The sequence below is a fragment of the Mixophyes fleayi genome, chromosome 2 (assembly GCF_038048845.1).
Source record: "Mixophyes fleayi isolate aMixFle1 chromosome 2, aMixFle1.hap1, whole genome shotgun sequence".
Taxonomy (NCBI): Eukaryota; Metazoa; Chordata; class Amphibia; order Anura; family Limnodynastidae; genus Mixophyes; species Mixophyes fleayi.
Genome location: NC_134403.1, coordinates 284,519,252 through 284,532,016, shown reverse-complemented (window position 1 = coordinate 284,532,016; position 12,765 = coordinate 284,519,252). Strand labels below are relative to the sequence as shown.

General features: G+C 38.6%; 1 protein-coding gene across 1 annotated transcript in view; it reads left to right on the top strand.

The window, feature by feature from the left end:
- The window catches only part of TRIM33 (tripartite motif containing 33), a 72,165-nt gene that overhangs the window by 26,446 nt on the left and 32,954 nt on the right, over positions 1-12,765 (top strand). The window contains exons 2-3 of the mRNA XM_075196293.1: positions 5,513-5,631; positions 12,161-12,308. Of these exons, the coding sequence (XP_075052394.1) occupies positions 5,513-5,631; positions 12,161-12,308 (267 nt within the window). The remainder of the gene's footprint in view (positions 1-5,512; positions 5,632-12,160; positions 12,309-12,765) is intronic.

Here is a 12,765-nt window from a genome sequence, read left to right as displayed (position 1 = left end):
TTCATTTGCAGTTTATTTTCAAATGATATCTGCACAAATGTCGACATTTTGTCCAAAGACTGTTGGCTTTCAGAGGAACAGTCAGTGCTGGCATGTTTGGCATTCATAGCTTGAATTCATTTGTTAAACATATTTTGTGTATTATGGGAGACGTTTGCTGAATTTTATTGAGTTGCCTGATAATGCTGTTCTGCTTACCTTTTGTGATCACCTAAATAAATTTGAAAAGTGCAAGGCTCCTAGAAAAGCCAGAAATATTTTAGAAAAATTGATCCCTGGTTTCCTAAAGGATAGTTGTGACAGATGGACGGCCTATGCCACCCTGACTGTTGCTGCTGGGAACCGGCTTGGCTTACTTAGCACCTTTCCTTTTCGTTATGCCAAATGCGCCCTCATTCCGCGGTAGGAGGGACTGACAAATGCCTCCACCACTGGACTCCTTACCGGTATCCAGTACCGGGTTTCTTCTGGGTAACTGACGACGCAAGTGTACCCTGTTACTGGTGTACCTGGGCTGGTGCTCCTGACCTCTTACTATGGATTAGGGTTGCTGTGGATGGATCCCCTCTAGCCTATCACACTGACCAGAACTGCAGGGTAGCAGTACTACCGTACTACAGTCGGTGGTACTTGAAAAGCTGGGTCCAAACTTTAGAAACAGCCGGGAACGGATTAAATTTTGGGTCTAATCTGTAGGTCACAGGATTTTCAGCAAGGAAGATATTTTGAAGCAAGTGATGTTTATTTGCAGTCACACTGATTGGAGGTACCAGTGCTAAGGTCAGATGAAATCAGAAGAACAACTTTTAATACAAAACAGTGCTGTTTTTATACACATTTGAGCGCAGCCTCACTGGATAAACCAGCCCCCTTGAGGGCTGTTATTTTTAGAGTCAGGATGCAATTTGTTTACCCAAACATGGATTTGCATGCAATTCAAACCTAACAATATTTACACTTATCTGTGATATTCTATAACTTGCTGTGATTCCCTGCATCACATGCTGTTTACAATGTTCAGAAAGGTTTGAACACTATGGACAAAAGGCCAAACAGTAACGACCCCCTGCTGAGCCTTTGGCCAAAGCATTTTACACTTCATCAAAAAACTTAAGCTGGGTACACACTACAGAAATTTCGACCAACTTTTTATGCCGATCGATTTTACATGCGACCGATGGTCCGATCGCTCGGTCCATGGACTGCATACACACTAGCCTTGTTTAGGACGATAAAGGGAAGAGCGGACGTCCCTTTAGCGACTTTTTACAGCCATGTTGTGAGCAATGACTAATTTCGTACTCTACACAGCGAAAACAAGATTGGAACGAAAATATTAAACGGTACGACCAACCAAATGAGGCGACAATTGTCCATTTGGGCAGACTTTCGACCATCGTGTCACTGCACACACTGACCCGACTTTTGAACGAGCGGTCGTATGTCGGCTGTTTGAGCCGATTATTGGACGAAAACAGTGTAGTGTGTACCCAGCTTTAGTTAGCATTTCCTGGTATCAGACTCTCTCCCCACATATGCCTAATTGGAGATTTCCTCTAGCAACCTTACAAACCCAAACAATGACACGTCCATACAAAACACTTCCCAATGTAACACGATAAGTGAATTTCAAATTATACATTGGTGCCTGCACCTCTGATTGAAATACATTTCTACAATAAATTACCACATGCTCCAGTCACAAATAATAAGTTATCAGTGATGCAGTCACAATAGTTTTCATTCAGCAAACTCTTCTTACATGGCATATCGCCCTTTTTACATATTGCATACATTAAATAGACACAGTTTTGTTCAGGTTTTCCGCAATTCCTAGGTCATTTTGAAACAACCAGCCTGAAATTAGTAGTTCAACAATTTACATATTTTTATTAAAAAAACAAACAAAGCTGTAGAAATGTTTATTGAACCCAACTTTATATAGTTGCTGTTTCTGAACAGACTCAATATGTGAGCGCCTCCAGGTCAACGTGCCATAGGGCCTCGGTCGAACAGTTGGGCAGCTTCCTGGTCTTCCATCCATGTTCTACAGGTTCAACGTCTTTGTTTCCAAAGATTCCAAAGGTTTAGCTAACAGGTTTTGCGTGCACAAGTGTCAGAGCGTACCCACCCCTAGGGGGGGCATCTTTGGAACCTCCCCTTGGTAAACAGTGTCCCTCAAATGCAAAAGGAGAAGGACACTGCACTCCCCACCCTTGTGTTCTGTTGGTTTTTTGGTTGTATGGTTCTTGTTTGAGTGTTACTTTAGTGCTATCTTTAGGGCTTAGCTAGTTATAAACTGAATAGAGGGCTAGAAACTCATAGAGGGGAGGAAACAGGCTGGGCAAAAGAAACTGACAAAAACATAATTGTCTTACTCCCACCACAGTCCTTCTATACCTCATGGTGAGTAGTGTCCCCTAGATGGATTCCTCTTTTGAGTAGCTTTGGAGACCTTTACTATACAACTTAATGAGGAGAATGACAGGGGCTGTGTGGAATAAGACAGGACTTTTTTAAATATGTGTATTTTGTTTTGTACATTTTAGTCATGATGCTGCAGAACACCGAAAATATACAGGAAACTCCAGCATTCCAGTTAAGATTCCATGCCTGTATATGAAATATTACTATGTGTGCTGAATAAGTTATAAAGATTGATCTTACTATTATGGTGTAAAACAGTCAATTATTATGGGGTTAACGATGCATTCTACTGAAACATTAGAACAACGCTAGTGTATAAAATTACTCTATTTCTGTTTTCGATCTGTGTAGTGCCTTATACTTTTTCTGAAGACCGTGATTCCTAACCAAAGTGTCGCTGAACTAGGCTAAATATTTCACACCTTGTTAATGAAGAGAAAAATGTTATATCATGGCATTTTCAGCCTTTACTATTAATATAAGATTCGGTTTATTCCATTTCTATTTGAGCACTCTTGACTGTTATACAATCAATATAATTGCAAATGGAGCGATGTCATGAATGAATTATAATTGGATGGGAATGGATTGAGGTGTGCATGTTCCTTTTTTTTTTTTTTTTTTTAAAGCTGCATTATGACCCATGGTAACAATTTTACTAAATTACTACTCCCATTCTCTTTGCAGCTGTTTTTGACAGGCTCTGCAGTTTCAGTTTTCTATTTTAGAGTGGGTAGAGGTGTGAAGTGATAATGCAGTTTTAATTACGATTTTTTATTAAAGGTATTAAGATGATTTCTGCATTTTTTTTTTTTTTTTTTGGGGGGCAAAAGACCCATTTTATAATCTTGCTGTAAGATTTTGTCAAGTGCATTGTAGTAGGCATGGCTGTCAAGAGGAATTCAGGGCTCCGGTACAACAACTTCATCTGGCCCCCTTATAGTTGAGCATGGTAATTAGCTTTGCGCCACCGCTTAGCAAAATTTATCTGTGGCTGTGTTCATACAATTGGGGGCGTGGCTAGCAGGTGAAAAACGCTAGGTCACCCTCCTACAAAAAGAAACCTGCATTGTTGTGTACTCCTGACTTTCAGGACATCTAGCACCATAGTGTAGTATAGAAAGAATGCAGTGTGTGTATATAAAGAGTTAATAATCTTGGCCTGCCCCATACATTGGGCAGAACAGTCAACAAAAATTGGGATTGTCCCACTAGAATCACAACATTTCACACACTGTCCTGCTCTCTCCTACCTGTTCTTGTCATTTTAACCATCTGTGGCTGCTGCTTTCTTTAGTTGTGTTTTGTCTGGATCCTGGAATGTTGGGGGCCCTATCTGGGGGGAAAAAAGGGGTACATTTAGAAAATTCCAACCAGCCCCGGCGTTAAATCAATAGCACACACAAGTAACAATTAGGCCTTCCTCAAGCTCCAACATTAAAACAATAGTATAAAATTTAATAAATTAACCAATTCCCTCCCTGCAAACAGCCCCAGCAATAAATTAATAGTACTTACTTTTCAGAAATATACCTATTTCTCGCAACTATTATTTACACATTATGCCCCACATTCAATAGCCCCCAAACCACCCAATCTTAAATTAATAGTACCCACTATTAAATTGCCCCACAAACAAAATAGCCCTCATTAGCCACCACCTACCTCACACTACATTGCCACAAGGCCCTTGTGCCATCACACAGATTACTGTGCCCCTTCATCACCACGCACTGCACCCTCCATGCTGCCCCCCCTTCACCTGGCCCCCCTTTATCACACTGCCATGCTGCTTCCCCCCTTTTTCAATCACACTGTCTTTCTTCCCCCTTTTTCCTCCCCTTGCCTCCGTTCCTTTAGTTACCTTTGTATTGGCTTATTTTACATCTTCTCTCTTCTTGCTGGGTCCTCCCCCCCCCCCCCCCCCCCCCCACACTTCTCGGTGGCCCTGGTAGTAGGACTAGGTATACGCTACAGGTTTTTCACCCGATTGTCGTACCAATTACACTGTAAATGACTGTTGGGTCCAATATTGCATTAGTGTGTACACTCCCATCATGTTTTACTGTACAAAAGGCACATTGTGTAGTTTCATTTGATTTCATAAATCAGACTAAAAATCTCTGAAAGATGGAATGATGGGCAAATTCTGAAGTATGTATGCACTCACAACCAGCAGTGTAGGCAGATCTCCATACAGTTTAGTGTCGCAATCTTTTCAGTAGATGGTTATGACAGATGAAGAGCACAGATCTGAAGGTAAATTATGCAAAATCGTGTATTAGTGTGTTCGCATGAATCGGCATGCTGATCATGACTTTGCCGTTTTGTAAAATCGCGAGAGATCACATCGGGAGAAATTTTCTGTTGTGTACCAATCTTAAGGCATAGGCTTGGGTCACAATCATTTAAAGTCACAATCATTGAATAAGTGTAACATCAATTGAACAATATTGTTTAGTCACAGAACAAGTGACTTTCTCATTGTAGTGTCCATGTATATACCCACAAATCTTTGGTGGGGAATTTTAATCATTTTGTGCTTTGTTGTCAGTTTTGTTCTAGTTGGGAGCATGTGATTGCTTGGAGACTAGGGGCCTGATTCATTAAGGATCTTAAATGAAGAGGATTCTTATTTCAGTCTCCTGGACAAACCATGTTACAATGCAAGGGGTGCAAATTAGTATTCTGTTTTGCACATAAGTTAAATACTGACTGTTTTAACATGCAGCACGCAAATACTTGATAGCTTATTTGTACACTGACATTTAAAATTGATATTTGTGTGCTACATAAAAAAACAGTCAGTATTTAACTTATGTGCAAAACAGAAAACCAATTTGCACCCCTTGTATTGTAACATGGTTTTGTCCAGGAGACTGAAATAAGAATCCTCTTCATTTAAGATCCTTAATGAATCAGGCCCTAGGGTCTTAATGCTAAAAATAGAAACTAGTCTAGATTTTGACTGGGTTGTTTGATAACTAAGCTTGTAAACTAGCATCCTATGCTACAGTCTATAGTGCAACTAGTCCAATCAAAATACCTGCATTGATTTTGTTCTAACTTGTTTTTGTGTTTACAGTTGGTGTGATACGGTGTCCAGTTTGCCGACAAGAATGCAGACAAATAGATCTAGTGGATAATTATTTTGTGAAAGACACATCTGAATCCCCAAGCAGCACTGATGAAAAGTCTGAGCAGGTATGACATTGTACACTTGACTTTGACGTAGCTAGTGGCATTTAATTTTCTTTTCCTGATGACTTATGCATAGTAAACTGACACTAAAGAACTGTAAGTGATAATAACCTTATACTGTGCAAAACATCAAAAGAAGCTTATGTGACAATTGCTCATAATTTTTATCTAAAAATAAAATTGTTTGCAGAGGGTCCAATGTGTAAACCGCTTAATCATTAGTAATAAAGCAGTATAAAAGGAATTCAAGCCTCTCAAATGAAGATGTGCTTTAACCTTTTATATAAGATTCATCTAATCCTACATGTGAAACTGCTAAGTGGCTATTTTCAATCTGGTTTGGACTTTGGAAGAAATAGAGTGCCTGTAGAGTAATCAACAATTCAATGATTTCCTGACCTGCAAAGATGTGAAACATAGGATAGATCTCCATCCTCCATCAGTCTTTCAACAAAGCATGCTTCGTGAATTTTCTCCATTCATACCCAGATCTTACTTTTTACAATTGTCAAACATTTTCTTACAGGGAAATCCACTCAACATGACATAGTATGGGTACTTAAGAAGACCCTGATCCATAAGTCTTATCGCCCTTTTTCTTTTTTGGTTAGAACAAAATCTGCCTGTCAGGCTAGTAAAATAAACACTTCCCATATGTGCCACATTGGCAGTGTCCATTTTGAAAACGAAGGCAGTTTGGCGTGGAGGCATTCACTTGCTAAGCTTATATATTAATATTTGCAAGAATGTGTTCACTGAAAATTTATTGTTTGAGTAGTAGTCTCCTTTTCTTCCAGCTTTTGGAAAGAAGAATGGCCTATCTACACTATTGTACAAGTGTGCTGTGCCTAGTGGGAAGCCAAACAGAAAAGAAGGGAATCTCCCACCCTCCTAAGTTCAATCAAATGAACACTGTAGATGGCCCAGGGAGCAAATTTAGACACTAAGGCTAGGTACACACTACACCAAAATTCTAACGATACATTTGTGACAGGATGGACCACCTATGCCACCCTGTCTCTTGTTGCTGGGAATCGGCTGGGCTTAGTTTGCTACTGTTCCTTTTCGTTATCCCATATGCGCCCTCTTGCTGCAGTAGGAGGGGCTTACAAATGCTGCCACCACTGGACTCCTATACCGGCATCCAGAACCGGGTTTCTTCTGGGTAGCTGACGCTGCTAGCGTGTCTTGTTGCTGGTGTACCTGGGCTGGTACTCCTAACCTCTTGGATCAGGGATGCTGTGGATGGATCTCCCTGGCCTATCGCACTGACCAGGGCTGCAGAGCAGCAGGCAGAACGGTGGTACCAGAAATGCTGGGTTCAAATCATAGGACAGCCGGGAACGGATTTGATTTTGGATCTAGTCTGTAGGTCACATGAATACAGCAATATTGAGAGATGTTTCCAAGCAGGTCTTTGAAACAAGATGTTTATTTGCTCTTACACTGGATAAAGATACCAGTGCTCACTCAAGTCAGATGAAATCAGAAGAACAAGTTTTCAATACAAGCCAGTCCCTTTAATACAGTCTAGACACGGGCTATTTTTAGAATCATTATGTAATATGTTTACACAAACATGGATTTGCATGCATTGCAAAGCCAACAATATCTATGAAATTTATCTATGAAATTCTAGAGACGCTGCGATGTCATGCATCACATGCTGTTCACAATGTTCAGAAAGGTTTGAACACTCTGACAAAACCTGCTGTTCCTTTGGCCAGAGCAGGTTTTTCCTGCTATCAGACTCCCTCCCCATAGGCCAAATTGGAGGTTTCCACTAGCAACCTTACAAATCCCAAACAATGACACTTCCATACAAAACACATCCCAATACACAAAAGACTTTGTAAACAGAGGCTCATTGTACCAGATATATACCACAGAATTAAGGTACTTGCGTTAGAAAGGTTAAAATAGAAAAAACTAATTTCTACCCTGGTCTTCGACATAACGATTTCCTATCTCAAAATATATCAAAAATAAGTGCAATTATATAAATAAGTGCCCTGCGCTACTTGCTTTAAATAAATTTATACCAGAAGTTATTTCAGTGATTCAGACAAAGAGATTTTACCAATTTTTTACTGCCTAAAAAAGTCCTGATCAGCACGCCAATTCATGTGTACACACTATACCAGATAACCTTCAAATTGGTGCTCTTCATCTGTCTTAAAGTCGGCCGCAGCTCAGAGGATTTACAAGTGTGGTGAGACGAGATCAGTGACAGGTGGTCACACACATTCCATGTTACAAGCAGTAATTCCCTTTGTGTAGCCTGCTGTTGCTGCCCTTCAGGGGCAGGCTAGGCTGGGGCCAGTCCCATATTGGGCTACCTCGGGCTGGGTCACTGGGCCATCTGCATTTTTTCCCCTTCAAAATGTTCCTAATAGGCCGCAGAGTCGAGTCTTGCGCCACTGGGCTAAAATTTGGCAGCCCTCCCCTGTTGCCATTTCTACACAATTGATGATTATAAGGCTAAGCACACAAGGTATATGAGTGTAAGGCTGGCAATGCAGGGGTTAATTGTATCCCCCCTCTCCTCTGCAGAAAGTGTGCTGAGGAGATTAGGATCGGACAGGTCAAGGAGGATCTGTGTGAGAACATTGTCTACAGGTGTTTTAAGCGTCAGTTTGATTAGTTTGCAGATCAGAAAGTGAAACTCCTACACATGATCTGCAACATTTTTGACCGAGAGGATCTGCTGGTTTGTGATGTGCTTTAGATAAATCTGCCTCTGCAGCTGTTTTTGTGACTTGTAGTGCTACAAGTCACAAGTTGTTAGACGTCGGGTGATTCCTGCTGGTATGGGCAGCATGCGTGGGGTCAGGATTGGGGCCTTTAGACTCAGATTTGGCTGCTGAGGTTACATTGAGGTTACAGGCTGGACAGATACAGTGAAAGAAAAGAGTGCAGTGACGGAGGGGAGGGGCAGAGAAAAGCAGGCAGTGAGTGAAAAGGAGGGGGATATTAAAATATAAGAGGAGGGAAGGAGATTTACCTTCAGGATCATTGACCTAGAGACTGGACAATTGCAAGCTGTTGACAGGTTTGAGACTCTGCTGCAAAGAGCTTAACTCCTGATGTCTGTCCAATTCTACAAAATGCATACACACTGCAGAATTGGACCGTCAATGTTTATAGCTGAATTACATATTTTAAACAGAACGACCAATCGGCTGAAATGATAATTTGTGCCTTGGAACGTTGATCGTTCATTGTTCCAGGGTACACACTACTGTGATATCGGGCCAATGAGTCGTTTATCGTCTGATTGGCCCAATAGTTGGCTGAAAACAGTGTAGTGTGTACCTAGCCTGAGCTTTGAATGCAGTCTGTTATACTGATTAGATATCATAGGATATGGGAATAAACCTCACCAAAAACATAGTATGAAACATTTTTTTATAGTGGATTAAAAATATATATATGTATGGGCATTAAGAAAGTGTGGAAAAAAAATTGATATTCAACCCAAACACGTTAGCATTAAATCGTCTCACTTTTTCATTTTATGTACCTGTGGTGTTCTCATATTTATAAGGTTAACAGACAACACACAAACCGGTTACATAATTAAATCCATCAGACAAAGTAGTCTTTACACTTCAAGCCTTCATCACTTATCTTTTAATGTGTAATTGGATAAACTGTATATTCAAGGAACGGTTATGTTTATAGTTTCCTACTTTTGTAGTATCTTTAGTTATTTATAGCTCATATGCTTGAGTGTTAAGTCTGCATGTGGCCTGCTTTCTCCATACAAGAAAAGAGAGTCATTCATTACCTTGATAAACTGATGGCTGATGCACACTTTACTATACATTTTAAAGGAAATGAATGCAGCATGCACTCTTTGCTTTGTCATGCTTTCTCATAGTCCATGCATACAAACAGAGCACGACTTATTCCTTATTTCACCTTTTTTGTGTTCTATTTGCCACATGAATTGGAGCCGTTGAAACATGTGTACTAAATCTTATTACAAATATTAGTTATTTGTGTAGAACCAATAAAGGTGAAATAAAAGTTGCTTTTAAAACTATATATAGATATATAGGTAGAATATATATTTGTCTTGGACAGATACAATCACCAAAAATTGGATGACATTTATATTACTGAATTTCTTACAGGTTTTAAAGGGACTTTTCTACCTCATTGTCCCTTTTGGTTTTGTCTCTTGCAAATATATAGAGATAAATGTTTAAAATCATTTTAATGTTCTAGGTAGAGGTGGAATTAGCAAGTTGTGGGCACAGGTGGAAAAATTTACTTTGCACCACCCATCATGCAGAATCATCTTGAATCCATACATATTTACATTGTTCAGTGCAGTATATACATGTGTAGCTTTATGTGCTGTCATTATAATTATATCCACACTTGTTAAATAAAACATGTATAAATACACTAGTCATGTTTTACAGATCTAAACGTGTCACTTGTGTTAATCTCCCATTAATAGTAAATTACTGCATATTATTAATTGTATCTGTTACACGGAAATTATATTTTAGGCTTCGATCTAGTGATCTTTTAATATGGAAAAATAGAACAGGAGATGACTGTTCACACAAACACTGGCATGCAAAATGTTGTTTCTGCTTATTGCTTAGAAATGTGCTGGTACCATCAGCATTCATAGAAGCGCTGCTCTATAGAGGTCTACAGCCTCAAGCTGTATAAAGTGCTCTGCTGTACTCAGCTGTTTTTTTTTTTTTTTCTTCTATTTACCAATTGTCACATAGTTGACTATATTCAACACAAGCAGCACAGTGTCACAATGGTTAGAATTGCTGCCAGTGCAGGACTTTGTCTTTGATTGCAACCAGGATTCTTATGTACATAGTTTGTATGTTCTCCCAGTGTTTGCATTAGTTTCCTCCAGGTGCTCTGGCTTCCTCCCACGCTCCAAAAACATACTGGTAGGTTAATTGGATACTGCCAAATTAGACCCTAGTGTAGTGTGTTTGTATGGTAGGGAGTTTTGACTGCAAGCTCCCATGGGGCAGGCAGTGATGAAATATTCTCTGTACTGTATAGCACAGCATAATATGATGGCACTATATAAATAACTGGTGATAAGTGTGTAGGAGAGGAGCAGCTGGTGTTTTAGAAGGAGATATTACATTAATAAATTCACATTAAGTAGTAATGTTCCCCACACCCAAAAGCATGGAAAACGTTAAATTTAAATTGAGTGTTCGCCTGTAAAAATAAGCCTTTGTTTTTTTTATAGTGTACAACATGAACTTTATCAGAAAACTAAGCTTGACACTAAGGTTTCTTTCTTCTAAACTTAATTTTCAATTTCCTAAATGTCTCAGATTTTCCTATGATTTTATAGAACATTTTAATGCATTTTTATTTTTATTCCAGATGTTAAAATTCTTATAGATAAACTGTTATCTTTTAGATAAAGTTCAGTTGGATATTCTATGGACTTGTTGTTTGACCGAATCCTAAAATAATGGATTTGACGCTTCTCAATTGCATGCACAGACCACGGGTTAAATGTATAAATCTGTGATTCTAGCAAATCGCTGTTATTCGCCGACTTTGCCAGGCAAATTTAAAACTGCCTTTAAACACACTGCTGTTTAAATTTCCTCAGCAAAGTCTCCAAATATCGGGCCTGTGTTTTTTTTTGTTTTTTTATCTTATTTGTTGTCTGAACTCGCCACAGGAGTAATAGCTTTAACAGAGTAGAGAAATATAGATCATAGATAGATGCATATAATGATCACATAGTCTATACTGATGGTACTTTTAGCAAATAACTAGTGGACAAAAAATAAAGAGGCAGCCTTTCAGGGTCTGTCAACCATTTGATAAAAGTACTGTAAATATAGCCAAAGCAGTCTTCAAAGGCAGCATGCCCTAAAGATTATACTGACAGACTGGTAAATTTTGAAAAGTTTGTGCTGGGCAGATCTATTCATGAGTAAAATAATTGTCCTGTCAATGTCCCAGTCATGCTTGAATCAAAAGATATTGTTTGGTAAGCTTATACAAGTATTCTGCCTAGTTTTGGCCTGTTGTATTTTGTTTTGCCTCTACAGAGCATTGTTAGCCTGTTTATTTACTATTAACATTTAAATAACTAACATAATATGCAATGTTTTACAGAAAATATTTCATGTCCGTCGACATGCATAAAATTGATGTATATAGACTGTTTTGTAATCCGTAATAAACCGCATAAGAAAGTCAATTTACTATGTGGCACACTTTTTAGAAATCTACGCCCAAGTTTTCTGTAAACTGGTGTTTTGAAAAAGTGAATATGTTGCCTATAGCAGCCAATCAGATTCTAGCTGTCATTTTGTAGAATGCACTAAATAAATGATAGAATCTGGTTGCTATAGGCAACATCTCCACATTTTCAAACCTGCAGTTTAGTAAATATACCCCTTAGTCTCCACTTATATAAATAGTATAGGCTCACAATAACCAAAGTATTTATGGTCCCAAATATTTATTTTTTTCCAGTGCAAAACCTAAATGCTTTTTCTGTTTCAAATAGGTTTGTACGAGCTGTGAAGACAATGCAAGTGCTGTTGGATTTTGTGTGGAATGTGGGGAATGGCTCTGTAAGACTTGTATAGAAGCACATCAAAGGGTTAAATTCACGAAGGACCACATGATAACGAAGAAGGAAGATGTATCTTCAGGTAAGACATGACTTATCTCCTGAGATCTTAAAGGCTTTGTGTACAAGAACTATTGTTTTATTTTTACTAATGAAATATATGTTGAATAGAGAAATATGATTTTCATTATTTAAGACTTAAGTCTGTGTTTTTAACTTACGTGTTGTCATTTATTGCACAGGAGAACAATTTTTATGTACAGAGTAACTGAAGGATATTCTGTATGTCCTTAAATAAAAAAATATCCTGGTAACTAATTTGTAAAATGACTTTGTATTAAGCACTTATCAAGAAATCTTGCAAAATGTTATTTTTACTAGTTAGTGGTATAACATCCATATTAAGACAGCTGGTTGGTCCAAGAAGTGCTAATAACCTACATTGACTGACTGATTTTATGATTTTGTTGTTTTTTTTTTAATACGAGCGTCTTATAGGCTCACTATATTTTAGTTGCCTGTGAATAATAAACATTAAT